We start from the raw sequence: 25,936 nt of genomic DNA on the forward strand, positions 1-25,936 counted from the left end.
AACCTTCTTCTTCTTCTTATATGTTAGACTTCTTCCTCTTCCTCCTCTTCTCATTGATCTCGGGTTTCTCCCACAACCCAAGGACCTGTAGTTTAGCTCCTATTAAAACCGTCCCTGATAAGACCTCACATTAACATCCCATCACTAGTGGCCAGCGTTTGTGTCCACGCACACGTCTCCGGTCGGCTCTTCAGATCTGTGTGCGTTATGTAGGAGAGTATCATAGCAGAGTGTTACAAAGTTTTCTGAGTCTGAATAAATCTCAGCCTCTCAAGGCCTCTCAACAAGAGAAGAGATGAGGAAGGATGGAGGAGAATCACACACAGTCATGTTTGATTTATTTGTTATTTGGTTAGTTAACAGCAACGCGGAGCTTTTCTTCCTGACAGGTGATCATCTGGTGAGTAGGTGGTCTTTAACGTGACCCAGGACTCACTGTTTGTTCACACTAACCGAGGGAACGAGGCCAAACGTGTCCCAGGCCGAGAGGAAATGTTTGAAATGTCAATTCACTGAGTGCTGGTGCGCTACGATGGATAACTACACATCAGGAGATCCTCGGTTTGCTCACTTTTAATGCCCAAGTAACATCATTTCCCCCCGGGAATCAATACAGTATAAATTATTATCATAGATTATTATTTACAGACAGATATTAATTCAGGGTCTGAACACGTCCTCCAGGCTCAAGGAAGATGAGATTAGTACCGATAGTTAGAAGTGCATCACAACCCAACCACACAAGCAAAGCTACCTATTAATAACACACAAACACACACACATGCAGGTCCAGAAGGAATGGGATTTAAGGATCAGTGTCTCAGATTATGTTGACATTTTATAAAGCTGTCTGACCACTACAGGCCGACTTTCTTTCTCCTTCTGTCAGCTCTGTCCGTCCTCTCTCCATCTCTGCTTTTACAATCTGACTCATTTTTCTTCTTCTTCTTCCCGGTTCAGTTACGAACGCGGTCGTTCAAACCGAGAATATTCTCCCACATTAGTTTTCTCCTTATCGCCTGAATGTGACTGGCTTCCACCTTCTCTCTCTTCTCTGCTGGTTATCGTGGCTGCAGCAGCAGACGCCGTGGTGTTTATCTAAAGAGGACGGCCCACAGCCTGTTGATCTAAATCACCAGCTCACCACCACGTCTCATGACCAGTGTTGCTTCTCGAGGACAGCAGGCCTGTGCAACTGTGCCACTCACATTGGACCATCGACAGTTGTGCGTGCAGGCTGCGTTGATGCCGTTTAACTGCAGCAGTGATCGAAAAGAAACCCACACGAACACAGTTTGTAGCTGTTGGCGTTTGTTTCTCGGCTAAAATCCCTCATCGAGGCCGTTTTATGTCACTGTGGCACAACACCACAGAGGAAGAATGTGAGTTTAGATTAGTTATATATAAATATAGTTTATACACATTTTTTTTCACACAGTGAAGAATTCCCATTGCAGCCCAAGAGGAGGTTTACACACACTTAAAAGAAAATCAACCCATCATCACATCTGAGATGGTAGAAACAGATTTTTTATTTATTTATTTATTTTCCCCACAAAAACACTTAATGGCTTAATTAAGGTTTGCATTAAGTTTTCATTAAGGCCACTTGTACGTTGTGTACTTTGTGTTGGGGAATGCAGCTAAAAGGCAGTCCACCGTGGTGGTTTGGGGGGTGACCAGGGAGCAGAACGTCTTAAATGGGAAGAGGATTTTCCCGCCAGTCCACCGCTTTGTTTACGCACATTAAAGGCTAGAAGGTACAATTAAGCTACGTCTTTTAATATTATGAATTATCAGACTCGGTCTTGACTGCTGCCTGAAAATTAACACGCACACACTTATAAGTAATTAGGTGAGAAATGAGCACCAGCACAAGTTGGTGTTAATCTTAAAGGAGCGACGTATAGGATTTAGTGGCATCGAGCTGTGAGGCTCAAGTTGAAAGCACATGTCGGCTGCAGATTATGCAGCATGTAGTTTGCAGTCAGTGGAAGAGAAACCTCTCCTTACATCGATGTGCAGTCCTCATCCTAACGTCGTTTACGTAGACAAAGACGGAATTAAACCAACCGATAAAACATTACTACAAATTCTACATTTCTGCTAATTAATCCCCCTAAATCCCACACGCCGGCCTTTTAATGAAGACTCTTTCCATGATATGCTAATTATTCTAAAATAATATATGTTGTTTTATTGAGTTTGCAGCTGCATCATCTCTGTGTGGAGTTTGCCTCCTCCCACCATCCACAGACGTGCTCGTTAGGTCGGTTAGTGGATCTAAATTGGCCGTAGATGTGAGTGTCTCTCTGCGTTAGTCCTGTTTTAGACTAGAGACCTGTTCAGGGTGGCCCACACCTCTCACCCAGTGACGGCTGGGATCCGCTCCAGACCTCCTGCCTTCCTCCAGAGGACGAGACGTCACGGAAAATGAGTGAATGAATTGTCTAAATGAGACATTTTTGCCCCGTGGGGCGGCTTTTCTCCTTCAAGCTCGGTCCTCTACCTGGAAGGTTGAGTGTGTCTGTGAAGCCTCTCAGTCCTGCAGGTCATGATAATCCAAAAGGCAACTGGACTGGTATAATTCCTGTCCTGTATCTTAGCTGCTGCTCGTACTACACTCTCCTGGACAGAGGTCTCTGGTGTTGCTCCTGGATCAGCTGGAGCCGCTCTCCCAGTTTCATGTTCATCACCCCAGGGACGACTATTGCATTCACCTCATACACACATATTCTCCAGGTCTATGTTCCTTCTGCCTGATGTTGAGTCGGTCATTATCCTCCACCTTCTGAAGTATCTCCAGCTTTGACCCGCGGTCATCCGCTCCTCACTCGGCACAGGTGTACGTGTGCATTATCCCGGTTATTACTGTATCTGTATCGTCCTGCCTGCTGGCTGCTGTGTGCTGGTCCGTCTCTGGGGGATCTTTCCCCAGGCTGCACCTGGGATCCTGCCTGGCGTGGTGGACTCTGGCCTCTATTGATCGTATACATATAGAGCGAGCAGGGCCTGGTCCTCACGTGATGGTTTTCTACGTCGCCTCATTCTTTGACTCCTCTCTTTGTGGCCTCTTCTTCGTTCCCATCAGCCTACGGGACTCAAACGTACCGGTGCGCGGTAGTCGTGCGACGCGGTGAGCTCGTAGGAGGTGCGGGCTTGTTGCCGACTCGCTCCTTCACTCCTGGAATGTGTCGCTTTTAGAAGAAAGAGGGAAAATCTCCCGAGGCAAGTGACAGTGACAGATTGACTTCTTCAAAACGGGTTAAAATGAGGCATGAAACAGTCTATCATCGAGCTCAGCGAGCTGACAACGTACCCGCGTTCGTTAGAGTGCAGTTACTTGATACGCAGAGAGCAGTTAGCGGTTAAGCGTTCCGACATGCTGAGATGAATAGAAACAGATGTCATCGCAGGTCCGTGCGCTTTGCACCGAGGGGCAGAAATGTAGCTGTGTGACGTCTGCGCTAATGAAAATCTACGAGGCGGGTTTGCTGCTCGGGGAAAGAATGAGTCGATGCACGGGAGAGTGAAAGGAGCAGGCGACATGTGAACGTGTGACTGTTAATTAAACGAACATGTGTACTCACGTCTGTGAATGAGTTTGTGTCTCTGCGTGTTTGTTCTTCTCTGCGTGAACATCTCCTCCACGTTATGGACGAGGCCACAGCCACTGACCGGCCCTTTTTCCTTCTGTGTCGCTCTGTGTTCGTAGGTGGACTCCGACTGCAACGCTTCACCACCTCTGACTCTTTCTCCTTCTGTCTTCCTCTCTTATCTCCCTCCGTCTTTCTGTCTTCTCTCCGTCTGTCTTTGTGTCTGTGCAGCTGTACAGCAGCATGCCTGTATGTTTGCCAGCAACACAAGCCGAAGCATTATGGAAGTGAAAGAGCGACGTCCCTACTGCTCGCTCACCAAGAGCCGGAAGGACAAGGAGGGACCGTACGCTGGTGAGACGTCTCATTCATCCCTTCACTCCATCACGTCGCTCATTTATCCATTTATTTTTTTATTTTTTTTTTGTCTCCGCTCATCAATTAGGTGAGTCAGTCAGTCAGTGAGTCAGTCGCCCCGTTTTCATGCAGAGATCATTCACTGGTCGGGATTAACAGATACGGGATGATCTGCATGGAAATGTTGTTCTAAAGCTTCCAGCAGATGCTTCACTAAATCTTCTGGCTCCATCGTTTCATCTTTATTACGCTGCCACAGTGATTAGATCTGCTCACAGAACACCGCACTGATCAGTTATGATCAGACTCTAATCTAGCTTCTCATCTGTGACATCTTAGTCTGGTCCCGCGTCTTCAAAGCATTTTTTATGTACAGTCGCCGTAGTTGCAGGTGGATTTCGTGTGTTTCGTGTGACTTTTTCCACACGTGAAGCTGAAGTGCAGCGATAAAACCGAGTCTCCTGAATCCGGTAAACCCAACCCGAGGGCTGTGTGGAGTTCAGCGCGTTCATCGATAACACGATGAAGCACCGTCAGCAACAAAGGAAACAATGTGTTGTAACATAAAGAAAGCTGTGTGCGCTATCAGCAATTACTTTATATCAATTTGCTTTATTCTGAGTATCTCAGGTGACCTCTTCTTCCAAGAAGCAGTGATGTCGAATAACTTTAAGGTTAAACCGACATGAACAAGTGACTAATCATCGGCTGCAGTGCAGAGACGCATGCGGATCCTTCAGTAATTACATCCCAGCTTTAAACTCGCACTTCTCATTTTCATAGGTCACTTTTCATTTCATGGAGAAAAACAGTTCATCAGTGAACTCTGACTTTTTCTTTCTGCCTTAATTAGTTTGGTGAATAAAACATTATGAGAACTAACCACATGTTTAAGAAAATGTATGGAGCTGGAAAAATAAAATAAAAAACACAACATGTGTGCAGCTAGTTTAGCTTCACGAGAAGCAGCAGTGGACTTTTTTTTTCTTTTTTTTTTTGTAGTGCATGAGAGAGATTTGTGCGATTTTTCCAGCTGGCTCGAGGCTTTATTGCTGGCTGAGAAATCAGTCCTCTGCAGAGCAACCTACAACTTTAGAGCTGATCCTGAGCAGACATAAACTACTTGACTACACTCTGGGTAGCACCGTAGATCAGACCAGACTAAGAAGGTGAGAATAATCCCGCTAGCAGCCACTAAACCTGTCTCCTAAACAAGTAAATCATCTGCCCGTGTAAACGCAGTCCACATGTCTCAGGTTCACCTTCCTCCTGCTCGCGTAACATTTTCCAAACCAACGTTTTCTCCTCGCCCGTTCGATCTTTTTTGTTTTTTTGCCACATTTGAGCGAAGCAGCGCCGACCACACAACTGTCGGTTTATGTGAGAAGCAGGAGGCATGGAGCTGATCAGAGCAGCCTCAGCTCCACATCTGGAAGTCATCAGCGTCCATGACCTGACGGAGAGAGTTACTGGGAGATGATTCCCTTTAAAGAGTCCATTAAGACGGAAGTTAAGGCCACAGGTCCAAAGTCACCAAACTCTCTGGGAAATGTTATTTTAAAGGTGGAGAGATTCATGGTCTGTGGCTGTAAAGTTTTTACTGACTTTTTGTCTTGATTATTTATGTGACCTTTCACCCGGCACATTCCTCTGACGCTAACTCACCTGTACTGATCCACTGCCTTCCCGTGGCTGCAGGGTGACTTGTAGCTGTGATAAATGCCTCATTAAGGCCTATTGCAACCTAGTATCTCACACATTATTAATTACACGTTCAAACACATCCTAAAATCTGCAGAAAGTACACGTCCTGGTACACTAGGAGCGTCTGCCACTCTTTTTATGAGGCAGGTAGCTGTGTTTTAATGGTCAGCTGAGTGAAATAATGAAGTGCTGCTTTGTTTAACTGAGACTTTTATCCGGCATCGCTTTTTTCTTTCTTTTCATTTGCACATTTAAAAAAAGGCTCGTGCCTTTATCTGTGTTAAAACTGGTTATTACAATGAACCGAATTATTCAGAGATCAGGAACAAACGCTGCTCGCAGGCTAATAACACTCCAGTCAGTGCAGCTTCTTCTGATCCAGCTCTGGTCTGTGTCCGTGTCCCGCTGCTCATCTCATTCGTGTCTCTCTGTCCTCATGTCTCCAGGCGACACTGAAGATTGTGCTATCGGCTCCCAGGGGCTCCGGGTCCCCACCCAGAAGTCCTACTCCTCCAGCGAAACGCTCAAGGCCTTTGACCAGCACCAAGACCAGACCAGGTTAGGACCTGAGAACAGAACTGTGACACAGTCATGGCTGCTTTTATTATTTCTACTTGTTTAAGCTTTTATTTCTTCTTCGGTTTGGAATCTTAAACTTGGATCATTTCTGCAGAGCAGCAGTGATTAATCTGAAAGTGTTGAATGAAAACACCAACGACCGTCAACTTTTTATCCGGGTTTCACTGGATTCCCTCAAGTGTCTGAGCCGCGTTCTTTATTCTCACTGAATCAGGGCTTGATCCTTTTTTTTTTATTTTTAACCGGAGTGTGATATGATACCGAGCGTGAAACTCACCAGAGTTAAAACAGGTTCGAATAAAAGAGGCACATTCCACGTTCTGTTGAATTCACTAAGTTGAGGGAGATTAACTCGCGCTGCATTCGCTCCACATTCACTCGTTAACACAAATTGACTCATTGGAAGGCGCGTCAGGCTGGTGCCGTGGTGCGTGGGCTGCATTTACAAAAAAACATGGTTTAATTTTTGTAGATTTAATTCCCAAAGTGAGGGAAAATGCAGCGCGTTACGTGACCCGCTGGAGCATGGGAGGGCAGGAAAAAAGGAAAATAAAAAACGCACATAGAGTAATTTTCCTCCGTGAGGACGTGTTAGATATGAGAAAGTGAAAACATCCACCTGCCTTTAGTTCATTTTATGTCAGTAGTGAGGAGAAATGCTGAAGCTCTGACTTAAACACTCACTACTGAATAACTGAGGATGTAAAACTAAAGACCTGGAAATTCAGCCCACGACATCTTTGCTTCCACGGCCCCATGTCTCATCATGCTCTGCTCTACTCCTTCTTTTGTTTTACAGGTAAATTCATCAGTTTAGTTCACACACACACACACACACACACACACACACACACACACACTGCATAAAAACAGATACAGCTGTCCACAATCAATGTGAGGCTGTGTGTTTTATTTAAGAAACAGAACAGATGAAACAAAAACACATCCTGTTTAATATTCAAAAACTACGGAAGAGGATTAGGGCCACGGAAAGGAAAAAAAAATAAATTACATTAGGTAGAATGAATAATTCTTTTTTTTTTTTTTTTAGTTCTGACTTTAATCTCAGAATTATGAGAAAAAAAGTCAGAATTCAAATATTAGGATTCTGGGATTAATCTCAGAATCTCATAATTCTGAGATTAAAGTCAGAACTCAAAAAATAAAAAATAAATAATAATAATTTGTTGTTTGTATTTTTCCCATTGGCCTTAATCCTCTTCTGTAAAAAAACAAAGCTGCATAATCTCCTTTGGTCCTTTTTTGATGTGTATGTTATGCTGTAACTTGTAGTTTTTTTTTTCTTTCTCCTGTCACCACAGAATTATTAAATTATAAGTTTAATAATAGCTGACAGTAATTCTGCTTTTCAGGACTCAAACTCTAAGATTAAATTTTCTGGTCACCATTTTATTTCCCTGTTTTAAATATGCAGACTCAGGTTTAACTGTGTTCAGGTGACAGTCAGAGGAGCAGTGATCTGCCTTCGTCCTGACTGTACTCATTTATTTTATTTTTTTTTGACAGGTTACTGTACGGGACGACCAAAGGACACAAGGACATGGTTCACCGTGAACAGGATGATTACAACAGACAAGGTGAGAATCTCAGCGCCCACACACACGTGAACAGGCGCAGATGCTGCAGTAGTGACCTGTGTTCAGGTGTTTTTAAAAAAAACATAATTCAAACTGTTATTTTATCGTGTCTTAATTAGTGTAATATTGACGTTAGTTTGATTTGTTTGTCGATGTGTGAATGTGTGTGTAGGCAGGTGTTTTTAAATGGCTGCCGTAGAAACGTATGTTAAACAGGGACAGCGACGCGTTCACATCCTCACATAGAAAAAAAAAAGAAATGAATAAAAATAAATAAATGGTAGAGTGGAAAGAAAACTGCTTAACCACAGAGTGCTTCCATTGTTCTCCAGCTCCAATTAACACAGCGTCAATATTTGAGCAATGAAAAAAATCATAATTACTCAATCTTCTTATCGCCTTCATTTCCACTGCTGTCCTAATTGGCGCTCATTTAAAATTAATATAACTTTTAATTGAACGGCAGCACTCCTGTTATCTCTTGTTGTGCCATTAATTACCGAAAGCTTTTATAATTTCCTTTTTCGTATGATGATTAAAGATGAAGGGACACACACTGAGATTTTGCCGATAATTAGTTTTTCCTGTCCTGTTATCCGGATCTTAAAGGATCCTGTTTGTCTCAGCGCGTCGCACGTGACGACCTGTTTATTCTGACGGAAGAACGAACCAATCGGTGTTTTGTGCGGGTTTGCTCACCGTCAAATAACGAGGGAACAATGTTTTTTTGGTGGAGGAGGAGAAACAGTTTTCAGTGCTAATTATTAAGCTCGTGTTCGTTTGGGTTTCGAGGCGACACTTAATGAAACGATTACAAAACCTTTTCCCTGAGATGTAATTATAAAACGGCCGATAGCCCGGTTCCTTTACACAGAATACGTTCAACACGTAAAATTACTAATACTTTCATTTTTCTTTTTTTTTTTCTTACGTTTGCACTTAAATCAGAATATTATTACACTTGTATTACTTTGCATTCTTCTATTTCTCAGTAGAGAAACACAGCATCTGAGTAGTGACATTATAAAATAATGAAAATATGTTTCTTCATGTTTATTTAAATGTAATTTTCCTTCCATCACATGCACGTTTGATTATTTTTTATTAATTTTCTGCTTAGTTACAGTGTGCGATGTTAGCGGCGCAGTGGTGATGACTTTATTACCGATTCCTCGGGAAGCGTGCAGGGGCTTGTGCAAAGTGTGAGATGGCTGCTTCTCTCATAATTATGAAAATGAAAACCTCCTCGACGCTTTTCTCCTTCGTCCACGTGTCACTCACAAATTTCTATTTATTTTTGCTGGTGTAACAGCTTTAGACTATAAGAGCATTTAGTTTCAGTTCATCATATTGATGATTGTAGATGTGAGTTTCAGCCCAGTTTATGTCTTAATGATCTCCAGCCTCTTGTATTCTGTGTCCTACGCTCTGAAAAATGATTAATGTGCTTAATCAAGAAAAATCAAGACTTTTTCTGCATAAAATAATAATAATAATAATAAGTTTGTTTTTTGAATCCATTACAATGAGTTGAAAACTTAATTTAACACGTTGGTCCCAATGAAAATAAAGAAAGTAGCCTTAACTCAATGATACATGGATTAATTTTAGCACCACTTCAATTATTGTGACTGGGATAAATAAGTTATTGTACTAAAAGGAAATAAGGAAACAATTTGCATGAACATTTCTGAGCAGATACAAGTTAGAATATCTGGACGGGTCTGACCCTGGATGGATTAAGGTTCTTTAAATAAGCTTGTTGCTTGTGGCATGAACTCTGAAATAACTTAAAAATAACTGTGCACGTTGTTACTTTATTACACAAAGGTTTACGTTTTTAGACTGAGCAGGATTTAAGTGTTTGACATTCATGTGTTTTTCATGTGTTTATTTCCATCCTGACTTTAACTTCGTGACAGATCAGTTAAACCTCGGTTGTTAAATGCGACACCAGGTGGTGTTTAGGGAATTAAACGAGCCTGATGATACATGAAACATTTAATCTACTGACATGAATCACTAGTATTATTGTTGAAGTTTAATTGAAAAAAAATAAAAGTAAAAAATGCTTCTGACTGTCCCACGGTGAAGGACAAGTAAAGAGCAAATATTTATTTATTTTTTACACTATTAACCTCATCAGGCAGATTTTATATAATAATGCACCACATCACGTTCCTTTTTTAAGTTTACTTTGCTTATACAGGATATATTTTATATATTCTCAGCGTTTGCACATTTTGTTTGCTTTTTTTTTTGTTTAGCTGAAGATCATTTAAATCCTGTTTATGTGTCAGAACTGACAATAAAGTTGAACTAAAGTAAACAATAACTAAAGTGCACAGCAGATGAAGATATTTACTAGTGTTAAAAAATAATAAGAAATAAAATATAATAAAGAGTCGTCAGTGTATATGTAGAAGTAGCAGCAACGTGTTTTTCTGCAGAAGACTGTGATTAAATTAAAGATAAACTGCATTAGTGCCAAAAGCTTCTATCTCTCTGTAGTTGAGAAGGTTCAGAGCCTAAAACTAAACCGCTGTGATTCCTAATCACGGCTCCACATCCTCCGCCCGTGTCTGTCCAGGTCAACACTTCAGCCTCCGTCAGCTGGGGATCTGTGAGCCGCCGTCGCGCCGCGGCCTGGCGTTCTGCTCCGAGATGGGCCTCCCCCACCGGGGCTTCTCCGTGGGCACGGGCCCGGACCTGGACGCCGACGGCCAGGCCGTGATGTCCCCGGAGCGCGCCATGCGTCTGTGGAGCCGCGGGGGTCTAGGTAAATCTTCGGGGAGGAGTTCCTGCCTGTCCAGCCGCTCCAACTCTGTGCTGACTCTCACTGACACCGAGCATGAGAACAAGTCAGATAGCGACAATGGTAGGACCTCAACTTTTGTTCCTGTTTTTGTTTTTGCACAGATAATATATTTTATAAATTCTCTAAAACCTTTAGACAGTGACAGATTTAACTGACGAGGTGCAGCTGCAAAATAATCCTGGTGTCATGAGTCTATGAGTCTTGTAATTTACAGTTAATTTGCTTTAATGATTCCAGAGTCGGATGAAGCTGAATGTTAAATGCTGAAATTATTTAGTGTTATCTCTAAAAGTTTACATATACTAGAATAAAAAGAAAGTCCACAGGTAGTTTTTAGATATTAAATGTGACCTATTTCATTAGTTTTTATTGTTTTATGTTCTAACTAACAGCAGCTTTAATAATAAGAGAATAATATGTAAAAATGAATTCAGTGAGTCAAAAGAAATGAAAAAGACTTGATATTTTCTATAAATAAAGGCCCTATTCGCTGTCCTTCGTGATGGTGGGAATCAGGGTAGGAGGCTGGTGCAGGGGGTGGAGGAGGTGGAGGGGTGGAGGGGGGGGCCAACGAAACACAAAAGGTCCTGCTAATTAATTTAATTAATGATCACAATGTAGCCGAGCCATCATTTGTTTTTGTGAATCCTATTCATCATCTCAAGGCTCTTCTCCCTTACAGGTGTGAGTTGATTCTCGATAAAGGGCTTGTGTTGTTTTTTTTTGTTTTTTTTTTAATTCACACATATAAGGCAAAGCGCAGTGTTTCTTTTTTTCATTATTTATTTCTCCTTATTTATTAAACCAGACAAACACGCGCGCACACGCAGTGGGTTTTCATTAAGAGGTGTGATGTTGTAATTAACGGCGAGATAAAGTGCGGAGTCAGCGTGTTTCCTATATTAAGTTTGATAATGTTTTTATTAAATGGCATTGTGCCGTGGATGTCAGTGCTCTGGAGGAAACTCTCAGCTCCTCTAAAAATGAATAGTCGTCAAGTTTTCCACCAGCTAATTGACTCTTAAAAGCGCAGCTGTGTGTGCGTGCGCGCCTCCTGCGTTTGGCTTTTGTTTGAAAAGTCTTTCATGAAGTCAGCGTCCACACTTTCTCCGGGGTTGTTGTTGCTGCGTGTGTGTGTGTGTGTGTGTGTGTACAGCATGTGTGTGCGTACAGCATGGAGGTAACACAATGCACCCGCACTCAGTCGGTTACTTAAGGCTCATTTGTGGCCCTGCAACCGGGGAAAGCATTGATACGACGATGTTCTGTAATTACGCTTTGTTGAATTTCACTTTTTAAAACAGTTTTTAAAATGTTTCGCTCTTAACTACGTGCTGCATGTGGTTGCAATGTGTCGATGACTGTTCCACCTGCCCTGATGTTTGTCTATTTGTACCCTATTTCTGATTTTTAATGCACTGTATTTGATGTTTCACGTTGCCTTTTAGCATCAGTGGATGAAAACTAGCCTCTTGGCTAATTCTGGCTCATTTATGATTTATTGTACCTACAATTTATCATTTCTTAATGTGGGTTGTCCCAAATAAACCAATGAAAAAGCAGGTCAGACCAAATCTCAGCTGGAAGTGCGTCGCTACAGTTTGTAGTTGCTTTTCTGTGGAGGTGCAGGTCAGGTTAATGGTGCAGATTATTATTATTGTTATTTTTAGTAGTTTATTCAATTGGGACAATGCACATTAATCACAACTTTGATGTATTAGCCATCAGTGTAAATGCACCGGACTTGGCTAAATTTCAACCGTTGTCCTAAGTCACGTAGACAACACACAGTATGTTTACATGCACAGTTTAATGAAGTTATGCTCAAAATTAGACTTTGTGAATGTGGTCCTTCGACGAATAACTGAAGGGAACATGTTCTCCTCCACACTCGGGGGCGATATGTGTGTTGTCAGTGGGTTTTAAACGGCTCCTTTCTGGTTGATCTATTACTTCATATAATAAACAACTGGAGTCTTTTATTTCAAACAACAACAGGATGGATAATAGTTCAGCTTTTTTAATCTTGCGCTACTTCTGATGCAGATAGATGGCGCTATCCCTCAGGTGGTTCTTCTACCGGCTCTTATTACCTTCTTCTTCTTCTTCTTCTTCTTCTTCTTTTTCTTCTGTGACCGACTTTCTTGGATGTTTTGGGATCATTTTTGTTTGTCCAGTTAAAGTCTGATTAAGCGGATACATTTCCAGTCGCATCACCTGTGTCTTAGTCGGATGAGGAGACCTTAGTCGGAGAAACGCGTTGACATGCACTCAAGTTGTCCAGTTAAAGTCAGATTAAGGCAATAATTAGTTTTTTTCACGTGCATGTAAATGTACTGACAGACACAGAAGACAATATGCAAACATTAACGTACCAAGAACACTGAGAGTATGCATCACATTAAGGAAACTATTCAGGCTGTGTGATTTATTTTTCACCAGTGTTTTTTGTAAAAAGTATGTCATGTGTGGTGGTGACCTGTCCCAGGAATGTGTTCCTCTTACAGAATAGAAAGAATTTAGTGCATTACCTGGATGAATTCATCCAGATATGACGTGGAGGTGACAAGTGGCTGTGACTTCATCTTTAGACCAGTTTTACCAGCACTAATCTACACTTTGTTTTACCATGAGAGTGGTTCTTCTCAGCACAAGGACTAAAGCTGGATTATATAATGCAAAGACATTCTGTATTATATATATATATATATGTATATGTACTGAAATGTGTGCTGGGAACATCAGTTAAATGTCAGACCATAATTGAAGCCAGTGTTTAACTGGACCTGTCACCAGTCAGTTTGCTCTTAAGTAAAAATGAAATCTTTTCTACTTAGACTTTATCTTCTAGAAGAATCTCCCCTCCCCTCGCAGTGACTATCGTGTTCGGTTTTTGATGTAACTCTCCGAGACAAGAGTTGATTCAAGTGTGTGATCGTCCTGTTCTCTGCTCTCGAGTTGTGCTGCATTGCTCTGCCTGCTTTTATTTCCCTGCTACTCCGTCTCTCAGTGAGGCCACGCTGAACTGCTCCACCACAATGACAATGAATAGCTGAGAAGCTCAATCAATGCGTCTCTGAGGCGGTCGTTTTTGTTTCTACATTTCACTTGATGTGAAAAAATAAATAAATCCTCAGTTTATTTGTGGCTTAGTAAGAGCAAAATGGAAATAGTTTTAAATCTCTGCCGACTGCTCCTGGTTTAGAGGAACTGATTATTTCTCTCTTTGTCACGAAGAACAACACAGAGAGTGGGAATATGTTCCTTTAGACTTAAGCCCCTTTCACGTGGGACTGGTTTTACCTGCGCTCCCTTAAGTAATTTGTAATAATTGCAGAGGTCGCCTGTGAGTTTAATCCAAAGTGAATCAGCCATAATTTGTAAACATTACATGCAAATCACCCACAATGTTCCAACCAACACAGACGTCCTGTGATTAGCTAATACAGTGCAACTTGACGGGTTTTGTTTTGATTTGATTCTTTCGGCCTTTTGTACTTGATGATTAATGGAGGATGTGTTAGAAATGTAAAGTTTGGACAGATGTTAAAGTAAAAAGTGGAGATGTTTCTGCATTGAGGGTCAATACAGTCTCATCACATCATGGTTTTATTTTAAAAATATATTTGTTTATTAGTAATCGAAGTAACTGAAGCTCCATGTGGTGGAGGAAGTAGCAGAGCTAGTTTTTTTTATTTTTTACTGCGGGCTCAGACATACGGGTGTAAATTCTGAATCACATGACGTCCTCAGGTGTAAATAGTCCTGCATGAACGGGGCTGAAGCCAAATCTGAATATTGACGTAGTTGTGTGTCTTTTGTGGAATAGCAGTAAAAAGGGCTAAGCTAATCTCTGGGTGGTTGAATGCTACGTGGTTGCGCGGTGGCAGCGTGAAGGGAGGGGGGTGACTCTGGAGCTCACTGTTCAGCCTCGTTGAGGCGTCGTGGGCCTAATGACAAAGGAAACACTGGTGAAGGGAATGCACACCTGAAAACCCCAGTGATGCGCTGCATGCTGCTGTTGGCTAGGCTAGTTAGCTGGTGTCTTCTTGTTGGTTCTTGTTGCGTCTCATCCTGTGTGACAGTGAAGGCAGCGAGTTATTAAAGTGAAAGCATCACGATAATCCTGCAACAAGTCACAGTCTGAGCCTGATCTTGATCCAGACTGTCACACAACGGTCAAACAGGCTGAACCTCATAGATTTACAGTCAAACTTAGGCCCAGCAACATAAACCGACCTTCATCCTCTGCTCCCACCTGATCAATGTGCTATCGAATCAACCAGGAGGGAGAGCGTATGCGCTGGGACGGGGCTCAGCGACCTCTCCAGCTTCACCTCCTCCTCCTTTGTTCAACTTCTCCGTGAAGGTGATAGTTTGGAAACAGCAGACGATGCAGCGGCAGCGACGCCGCTTGTTCTCTGTCCCTCGGTGGTGACCCGGGGTCACAGCGGAGAGTGTGCGTCTTTGGCGGCATGGATGCTTTCGAGTGTGTGTACAGTAAGTCGAACCAGCTTGTGCGATTGTATCAGCGACTTTCTTGCAGGAGGAAGAAGAGATTCAGTAATTCAGCAGACGAGGAGGGAAAGTGGGAGAATAAAGGCAGAACGGGGGGAAAGGGAGACGCCTCTCTGCGCTGTTTGTTCTCCGGAGAGGAAATATTAGACCAGAGACGTCTGGCTGCCTCCCCAGTGGACGCGCACACAAAACACGCACGCACACACGGGCAGACGTAAACACTTTTGTGGTGTCTGGACCCTTGGGTGCCCAGCTGCTGTTTGCCCGGTCACTCGATACTGGTGATCTCAACGACAGCGACAGAAAGACAAAAAGGATGATACGTTCACACGTTCTCCCCTAAACACACGGGTACAGGTGAGCGTTTGCCTGCAGGGCTCTGCAGACGCACACAAGGTCACTCTGAACACGAGTGGAGTCCCAGCAGAGACGTAGCGCACACACCCGAATACTCAAGGATGTAGCTCATCTGCAGCATATGTGGATTAGCCACAACATTATGACAGGACGAGTAAATGACATTAAACTGTTGGACCTGGTGTTCACTGGTGTCCCCCCACGTAGACCAGACCAGACCAGACCAGCCCCCCCACCCACCCACCACCACATACCAGTGACCAGTGTGTTTAAGCTGCATGAAGACGCCGAGGTGAAAGAGAAGAATAGCGAGACTGAGAGGATGAAATGGGGGTGACAATAAAAGGAGGTGGTGAGGGCAGACAGATGGACAGATACAGGAGGACGCTCGTATCTCGTCTTTGCTAACCAGATTACTTTACTATGTGTCAACAAAACACTTAATCCATTTGGCATCACTAAGCTGCTTAACACTATAACCTTAACTGATGCGCACACACACACACACACACACACACGCACACACACACACACACACACACACACACACATACAAACCTGCTGCTTAGAGCGACCGTGTGACTTAATGTGTGAAACGAACTCTTGTGCTCAGGGAACCGCAGCATCCTGAGTGTTTTTTCCACTTTTTCTGAAGAAAGAAAAAACAAATATTTCTTCATGGCCACTTTTTACTGCTTTTTATTCTTATTTTTTCACTGTGATTTGATTTGCAAATTCACTCTGGCTGAACAAGTCACAATAATAGACACTATTAAAATGTGTTAAATGTGTGTAAATCAAGGGTTAACAACGAACTAAACACACACATATATATATTTATTTATTCTTTTTTGCCTCTTTAATACTCAGAAAAATCCATGTCATGGCATGTCATAGATTTTTCTGTTTGCACAGAAAATAGTTGCATTTTAAAAATTCTTTGCACATATTGTTTGAAGCACTCGTTTTTAAATCTTACTTTCCATTCGGCTGTGATTTGATTTGCAGATTCACTCTGGCTGCTGTTACTAAAGCGGAAGGACAAGTCAAAATACTTGTGTATTAGAAACTATTAAAATGTGTTTGAATCCAGGGGTAACAAACAACTAAATAGTTTTCCTCTGTGATATCCAGATGTCTCAGGTTTCCTCCAGCACTTAACAAACATTTGTGCATTTAATTGTTGCTGAGACTAAAAGTTTGCAGACTCATAAATGTGACCTGAACCGGGATATTTATGTTTGTTTTTGTTTTGTTTTTTCTATGTGGACAGAAAATGGTTTTAAAAACTCTTTGCATTGTGTGGTTTGATTGATTTGATTTGCAAATCCTCACTCTTTGTATTTGTCTATTGTTTATTCTAGTAGGACTGTAGTTAGTAAATGTGTTTTAATAGAGGGTGACAAGCAACTAAATGAACTCTTTTTTCCCCAGCACTTAAACAACAACAACAACAACAACATATATTTGGCAGCTGAGTTAAAGAATCTTTTTACCCGATGCATAAATGTGACCTGAACCCAAAAAAAACACAAATCATTACACACATTTCATTTGTGGCCGTTTTGCCCTGAGACCGAGAGGCCAGATCACTGTAGTCAGACTCAGCGGTGGATGTGAACTACAGGAATAAAACTAAACCTGAAAAGGTTTTGGAGAATTTCTTGTGCATTTTACTTTTTCTGAAAGTGCCGTCCTCACATGTTTGCGCTAAATTGCTAATTAACTTTGACAGTACGCGCACATTCGTGACAAGTAGGAGCCGACAAATGAGGGTTTATTTTAGAGAAAATAAGACTTGATGGTTTGCTTTCCCACTGTCTGTATTTTCCAGCACTCCATCTCACATTATTTCAATTCCCCACTTTTCTTCAACCATTTCCTGTTGAGAAATAGTGGCCTCTGAACAGTGGGAACTAAAAAAACACGACATGAGTGACTGTCTTTCCTAAGAGCTGTTATTATGAAGCCATCGCGGGACTTAGAGTATTAGGCAGAATCCTTAGAAAGTGACGGCCCTTACAGGAGGATTCAGAGGTGATTTTAACTTCATGTTCCTGTGTGTTTGATTAGACTTCATCACAATCGTCCCCTTCATGCTGATGTGAGGCCTCTAAATGCAGCCGAGCCGTTTGAGTGTCTGATGGAGTGACCTCCGGGTCCCTGGTCTCCTCTGATCACGGCCCTCGTTGCTCAGTTATTCAGTCTGAAGAGTCCCGGTTACACTGAAGCCTCCTTTCTTCAGCGGTAAATGATGGTTTCGTACCCTCGCCCAGATTCTGTCCCGGAGGTCTCTGGAGAGTTTCTCAGACTCGGTGGCTGTCTTTTGTTTGGGCGTCAGTGAGGACCAGGGCGATGTCCAAGCAGTTCAACAGCCCACGTTTTAGCTTTTAGCTTCATCTCAGCATTTAGAAAAAAGCTAAAAGTCTGAAGCTTCTCACCTACAAATCGTTGCACAGATAATCAAACTGGTGTGTGACTCATGAACGGATCTGGTTTAAAGTTGGAAAAACCTGCTCACGTACACGAGTATGTGAGTAGAACAGGCTCAAAGAAAACACTCTTCTTTATATCTGGATGGTGAGTTGTGTTACTGTCCTCTCCTCGTTCAGTTTCATGTGTCAACCGAGGGTTACATCACGTTGTACATGTTGCCACAGGAACAGCTGTCAAATCAAATCAAACTTTATTTATATCGCAAAACATAAAACATTACAACAAATGATAAAAACCACATATAGACCCACGTATGCACGCAAACAAAACACACACACATGCTCATTCACACGCTTCTCCTTGTATTTCTATCTTCTATCTATCTACACTCTTTGGCATAATGCGTTCCCTAGCTCCTAACACTAACACTAACCACAACCTCATTTTAACCTTTTTTAAACCCTACACCTGAGTTTTAACCTTTAAAACAGCCAAAAAAGACTTCACTTTGTTAGTTAAAAACTCACACTGGCCTCAGTACGTAGCAAACACACAGCACGGTGGGGAAAAAGTGGTGGAAGCTTGAATGTGGAGTTTAAGGGACGTTAGCACGTTGATTTGGTTTCAGGCTGAGAAGAAATAAACAGGAGAGAGCAACAACAACAACATCTGCAGTAATATCATAGCTTGTCATGGTAATTATTTTTTTTGAGTGTTGAGTAGTGCAGCTGCAGTGTGTGTGTGTGTGTGTGTGTGTGTGTGTGTGTGTGCGTGCTCTCCATTGCTTACAAATGCAATGATCTGAATAATACTCTATGCATTCTCTAAAATATTGATATTGTGGCTTATTAAACCATACATCAGGTAGCAGCTCATAACGCTCGCGACTTATTTACTTCTGCAAAGGAGCGTCACACTGTATATTCAACAGATAACCAGCCCGGCACACACACACACACACACACACACACACACACACACACACAGTGTCATCGTGGTGCAGGAGACAGATCACAGCAATAACTAAGGTGCATATGTACGTATATGGAGATTATCCATGCAGACATTGTTACTGTCACCCACTCTGCAGCACTGATGCATACACATCTCTGCTGCTTGTGTTTTTCTTCTCAGCTGGTGCAGTTGGTTTAATATAAAACAGCCTTCAGGAATAAATAATGTATCATTGCTCTTCTCTCGCGGCGAGAAGCAGCAGCGGAGAGTTTGTTTTTGCTAAACAGCGACTGCGAGTTACTAACTGCAGACGTGTTTCAGGCTCATTCCTCATCTCTGCCTCTTTAAAAGTTGATTGTGTGTTGTTGATTGTGTGTGTGTGCGCGCTGCGAAGAAAAGAAGTAAGTTTTCCAGGAGCCTCGTCTTGAGTTCACAGGATGCACCAGCCTCCCCCCTCCTCCCCCAGCCTCACAGGCCTGGTGCCAGTCATATTCAATAACAATCTCATGCTGACCAGAGAAATCAATGAATAACAGACTAACTGACTAGAGGGTTTAACTTTGGCGCCGCTAACATGGAGAAGACATTTCATTCCATCAAGTGGCTAACATTAAATCATTAACCATACAGCATTGTTCTCTCTGTCTTCCCATCCTCCCTTTTCCTCTCCTTCGCCCTCCGTCCTTTATCTCCGCGTCCGTTCCTCCGTGTTAAATGTGAGCAGTTCGTTTCCGCGTCTTTCTAAGAATCTCCTACAATTAATCTAAGTTTTTATTCTAATAGCAGTAATTATTAACCAATAGGGTTCAACAAGTCCTCCCTCGTTCCTCCTCCTCCTCCTCCTCCTCCTCCTCTCCTCTTTTCTTCCTCACTTCACTTGTGTTTCTCAGAACCCATTTAGGCAGAATCCATTACCAGAAGTGGAGAGGGAGAAGGAGCGAGGGAGGTGGACGGACGGAGGAGGAGAATGGAGAGAGGGAGATGGAGGGAGTGTTCAGCCTAATAAATTCTACAGCAGCGTTTCTTGGTTTCCTTGAGTCTCGGGGCCTGATAGATGACGGCCTTTTTACTTGTGGTGACAGGCTTTCACTGCAGCTCTCACACACTGACTCTGTTTTTTTTTTTTGTGCGTGCTGGACTCTCGCTGGAGTCTGAACGTTATGGATGTTGCGTTGCTCCTGAGCCGTGCGACTGCATGTCAGAGCGTTCATCAAAGCTCCTAAAAAGGAATCCCATTCCCACTGGGAGTAACTCTCCCTCCGCTGGGTTTTCTCCTGCCTCAACTTGATACGGACTTGATATGGAGAAGTGAAAGATTGAAACGTAAGCGCCGAATCCAAAACAGTCCCCTAAACAGTATTGACCAAGGGCCCCGGTTTAGAGGCCGGTTTGAAAGGCGATACAGCGATACCAGCGCTGCATGACATGTGGCACGCCGCCGGTATTTTTAGTCATATTAAAACGTTTCGCCTTTCAGGAACACGGAGTTTGACAACCATCTCCCCCGCACCAGCATTTTAACAAATATCTGTCAATCAGCCGACCACAGCTTATTCAAAGAGTACAACATCAACAAACCTCCTGGATCCGTCCATCGCTTCCATCCCAGGCGATGGAACAGTAACTCTAAACTCTGCATCTCTGGTTTTAGTGCATCTTTAATTAACTAAACCCAAAAAATACAGTTTTGTCTCCTATTACCAGGTAGTAGAGACATGTTAGCTGAGCTGTATAAGAGCCAACTAGCAAAGTTACATTTAATATCAACTGTTTAAAGTTATTTTATTCAGTCTCACTCATTTTTTTTTCCATTTAATGCCACATCTCAACAGCACCTTTATTATTCCTTTAAATTAACTGCAGCTATTATTGTTATTACCGTTATTACTGGCACTTGAGTGAAGCTGCCTGCAGACACTGGAAACTCAGCCAAGTGGTTGATTATGTTTTATGAAGAATCCTGGATATACATTTTATAGTCTGACTTATTATTTCTTATGCAAAAACCTTGGTTGATTAGACATTTTTATATTTATTTGTCATTTTTTCCCCAAATTTAAATTCCGTTTAACTGTTGCAAACATAATAATAATAATATGTATTCATAAATAGCACTGTGCCAAGTTTAATACAGAACAGTTAATATATAGTAGGTAGTGGGTCCCTACTTGTCCTGATTTATACAGTATATGCAGTGTCTGCACATGAAATAAGAAAATGCATCTGTCTATAAATTAGTGTAACAGTGCAGATCTACAGGACGTGCACAAATATTTACAATTCATTACGTGACCGAGCAAATTAGCTGCTGACGCGTCGCCGTAGTATTAACATTATTATGCTATTTGGTGGTTTGTCCTTAGCCGCTATAAAAACTGTCACAGAGCAAACAATCAGATGATCAAAACAGATAAATAGGTGGAGGGTTCGAAGCGTTTCAGGTGCTTTTCTCTCCATTAATGTAGTTTCAGTGTCGGGAGGATTTTAAAGATAAGTCCCTGAAAGAGTATCATGTGATGGACACAACGGAAAAGGTGTGATGCTTTTCTTCCTGTGAATATGCATTACACCACCTCCACGGTCTCTAACGAGGAACTCGCACACTGTGTGTGTGTGTGTGTGTGTGTGTGTGTGTGTGTGTGTCATTGTAAGTGTGTGGGTGGAGAAGCGTTGAAAGTATTCAAGGTGAGAACCGGGATCAGATATCAAGCAGATCAGGTTGAGATTGGGTTTCATATCTATCACACTGTAATGGGAGTATTGATGAAGTGTCATGTCAAAACTGTGCACACACACACATCCATAACCCACCACCACCACCACCACCACCACCGCGTGCACACGCACAACTCATGTACACAACGACTCCTTCAACCTCACTTTCCCTCTTTGTCCCTTTCTTTTTATAGACACACCTACCTGTTTCTGTTAAACATTACTGTCCCATCCCTCTCTCCCGTCTCCTCTCCCACTCAAACACATGTACACACTCATGCACACACACACACACACACACACACACACACACACACACACAGTCATTAAGATGTGGTGCTTTGTAATAGCTGGATCAATAGCTGTGCTGTTCTTACAGGATCATTTGGCCTCAGAAGCAAATGCTCTGACAGCCACTACATCATTAGGACATTACCACCAGCCCTCTCTCTCTCTTACCCTCTCCCCTGCTCTCTCCATCCCTCATTCGCTCCTTCCTCTCTTCTCTTTGTCCTTTCTTCTCGTTACCTCATGAGGACGGTGTCACTACGTCCTCTCTCTTCAGTTCCTCACTGACAGCGCTTTAAAAATCACTACATGTATATGCGTGTTCATGACAAACACAAGCTTTAAATACTGTCTTTAGATGATCTTATATATATTTATATATTTATTTATTTTATTGTTGCTGATGTGTGATGTGTGGTCTTCGTCTCGTACCCTTGTGACCACTGAGACTGGGTCCGTCAGCGTAACCTTGAAGGAATTCTGTCATTTGGAGCAAAGCGATACGTCAGCGATTCCTGGCGCACGGCGCCGCTTCATCAGCCGCGGCCGAGCTAACGGAGATAATTAAATACACAGCGGAGGGAGTGTTGTTGACATGCACAGGACAGGTGTGTGTGTTTATTTGCTGTGATTAATTTGAAGGCTAATCAACCTTTTTTTTTTCACCTTTAGCCTCCTAAGAAAAAAACTAAATAAATGAAATAAACTACCTGCAGACTGAAGCGTCTTTAAAGCTGCTGGTTCTTCTCCTTCAAACAGGAAGAGGTTGAGCCGAAGCTGACGCACTAATTACACAAAGAAACAAACAAACCCTCTCTCTCTGTCTCTGTGTCTGTGAATGAAGAACTAAGCGTCGCTCTAATGTGTCACCCCACCTCCTTCTGTTCCTCCCGCTCTCACAGACTCGTGGTTTCCGTCCCAAAAGTGTGTGGAAAGCTAGTGATAGCGCGGCTGACCTCAGCATATGGCTGATTTTTTTACTGAGAAACTTCACATGCCCGCGCGCACACACTCTCACACACAAACACAGCTTTATCCCTGAGCCGCGTTAAAGAACTCACACACTCCCACGTCGCCTTGTCTGTCGTTGGCAGACGTTTGCGAGTGTGATGTGGCTTCCACCGAAACGTGAACGCGACACTAACAAAGGCTGCTTACTTTGCGCGTGTGTTTGTGCGTCCGGGCCTGTTGAGTGGGTCGGCCGGTCTGTCGGCCTGTGAGGCGAGGCGGCTTAAAGCCGCGCTTAATGGCTTTAAGTTCATTCCACTAATAGCTTTAGTGTAAAATACAGAGTATTAACTTAGTAATCGGTCACAGAGACGGATAGTTAACGTATCATCAGCAAACACAGCTGTTTACACCAATTACATTATTAGAATTAATATTAAATAAAAAAAAAGAGAGAAGAAGGTGCAGGAGAAATGTGTTGAATTAAAAGCTTTAAATCTGATTCTGTGTAAGTTATAAAGGCAGCGGAGGATAAGTTTGGCTTTTTAGACAAGAACGTCTTTAAAAAGATAACAACAGTAAAAACAGGATATACCAGACATAGTACAGCTCATGCTTAGAATGAGCCGCATGCAGCAAAGCAAGGTTGACTGGATTATGAATAACCTTAAATTAAAGTTAAGAGGCTGCACTTTAAGCCCACGTGCATCAAATAATTATGACTGTAAGTAGTAAACAGAGGAAATAAGCAGAATGAATAGAATAGAGCTGCGTATTATTCTGTATGAAGAGGCAGGACGAACCCTTGGAGGTAGAATTTAAAAACGGTCTCAGCTTCCAGATGCACCGAGTTCCTGGAATAACGACGTGCTTTATATTTAACCACTGAACACACCTAACTGGATTTATCACAATAAACAGAAACACAACAACACACACAGGGCGCCGTGTTTGACGTGGGTCCGTGAGTCCCTCAGCTGCTCATAGTCATAGATGCATTGGTAATAAATATACAGAAATAAACATGTTTATTATATAGAGAGTAACTTATCAGAAGACATTTTTACTATAACTATCAAGTACTTGAGTTTTTCTTCATAGTAACTTCTCAAGTCTTTAACAGCAGCGTCACACATATGTCTGAATGCAGACTCACAAGAGCCAAAGAGTTAAAGTGAATGATGCAAATTAGTATTTTTCACTTTTGCACTGAAGTTGTGACTCTGGCAAATCTTCCCCGACCCTAAAACTAAACTCTTCTTCTTTTCTTTTGCTGACGTTTATTCACCAATGTTCTGGTAAAATTAACGTTCACCTGAAGGTAAACAGAGGAAAATGGTTCATATCAATAAGAGATGAAATAAGACAAAGCTTTATTCTTCCCACGATGGAGAAATTAAAAAAAGCTAAAAATATATGAACAAGGCAGCGTTCAAGTCAGAAAATATAGAAGATGAGTATGTTTATATATATACATGCACATATGTTTAAATACACAAAGCTGGATGCGGAGGAACGTTGCACATAAGTTGCTGTTGGTCTAAAGGGAGCAGACCTGGTTTTAGAGCAATAAGAATAAAGACAATAAAAGCAAACACACACTCTGGTTTTTAAAAGGAAAAGCACGCGAACAGAAACTAGAAGTTTTGACATGTTTATATAAGTTGACTCGTGCTCAGAAAACGATAGAAAGCGATAGAAAATAACGTCGCGCCGTAGTTTAAAGGCTGCGTCTCCATCACGAGTATCCGGAGCAAATCTTCTGCGGCTCCTGTTTTAAACGCAAAGTAATTATTGAGTCATAGATATTGATCAACAAACCCGGCCGTCCCCAGATTACGCTCATTCCTCTTTTACTAGGGCGCAATAAAAACCTTTATCGTTCCATCTTTACAGGCTCCTTGTGGGACGGCGTCGGCGAGGAAGCAATAAAGGGCCGGTAACCAAATGAGGGAGGCCGGGGTGTAATGGTTAAACAGGCCGAGGTAGAGATGGACGCGAACAAACAACTGGTGTCAGAGTCCAGACGTTTCCTCACAGCTCTTCTTACGTAACGTTAATTAGTTCATTAATTAGTTAATTAATTCATTAATTAATGCAACCATTCCTGACTGTACACCACACATCTGAGAGAGGGAGGGGGGAGGTGAGGAGGCTGGTTTGTGATGCTGCTTTGAGCCAAACACACACTCTCACACGTACACACTCACACATGGGGGGGGGGAGGAGGAGGGGAGGGGGGGGATGCATGTGCAGCCCTCTCTGCCTCCACCTCCATCAGCGTGATGAGTGGATGGAGGCTTTTAACTAATCACATCACCTCGAAGGAGAGAACAAAGGAGAGAGTAGAAGAAGAAGAAGACGACAAACGGGAAGGAGAGAGAGGGGGGAGAAAAAATCTCAAAAGGAAGGTGAAGCATTTCTTATGAATGAGTCATCCACTTTCAATTACTCTGTCTTTCTCTCTGTCTCCCTCTCTTGGTCCCTTCAGTCCCCCCCACCCCCACAACCTCACCCCCACCCTCACCCCCACCCTCACCCACCACCCCCACTCTCTCAGGTCTTATCTCCCTCATATTGCTCACTCAAGGTATTTGTAATCCGCTTATACTTGTTCTGCCTTCTTCTACATTGTAACCTAATATGGGCCGTGCCCCTGTATATATGTGTGTGTAATAGATATAGGGTAATGGTATTTACCATCTGCCATGAATACCCCCCCACCCCCACACACACCTTCTCTTTTTCCTTCTCTCAGTTCCAAAAAAAAAAAAACACAGATGAAGAATCAAAGTTGAAAAGTTCACAGTCTTGTTCTTCTTGTTTGTGACAAAGGGAGATTGAACATGTAACTACAGGAAGTTAAGAAAACACAAGGACTGATGTTATATTATATTATATTATATTATATTATATTATATTATATTATATTATATTATATTATATTATATTAGTGTTACTGATTAAAGTAGAGATTTCTCTTGTTTCTCTCTAGTTTCACATGTTTTATGTGTCTTTATTCTGTAGTAAGATCGATACTCAAATATCGATACTTCCGATACCAGGTC

The 25,936-nt window shown here is 42.3% G+C and overlaps 1 protein-coding gene across 9 annotated transcripts in view; it reads left to right on the forward strand.

The window, feature by feature from the left end:
- The window catches only part of LOC125004004 (teneurin-3), a 322,776-nt gene that overhangs the window by 73,380 nt on the left and 223,460 nt on the right, over window positions 1–25,936 (forward strand). For 8 of the 9 annotated variants that reach the window (XM_047578303.1, XM_047578307.1, XM_047578305.1 and 5 more), the window contains exons 4-7: window positions 3,716–3,950; window positions 6,104–6,215; window positions 7,764–7,834; window positions 10,425–10,712. In XM_047578303.1, coding sequence (XP_047434259.1) covers window positions 3,848–3,950; window positions 6,104–6,215; window positions 7,764–7,834; window positions 10,425–10,712 — 574 coding nt within the window. In that variant the 5' untranslated portion in view covers window positions 3,716–3,847. The remainder of the gene's footprint in view (window positions 1–3,715; window positions 3,951–6,103; window positions 6,216–7,763; window positions 7,835–10,424; window positions 10,713–25,936) is intronic. The other variant, XM_047578304.1, reaches the window with a different exon arrangement.

Source organism: Mugil cephalus, chromosome 2, assembly GCF_022458985.1.
Source record: "Mugil cephalus isolate CIBA_MC_2020 chromosome 2, CIBA_Mcephalus_1.1, whole genome shotgun sequence".
NCBI classification, from domain to species: Eukaryota; Metazoa; Chordata; class Actinopteri; order Mugiliformes; family Mugilidae; genus Mugil; species Mugil cephalus.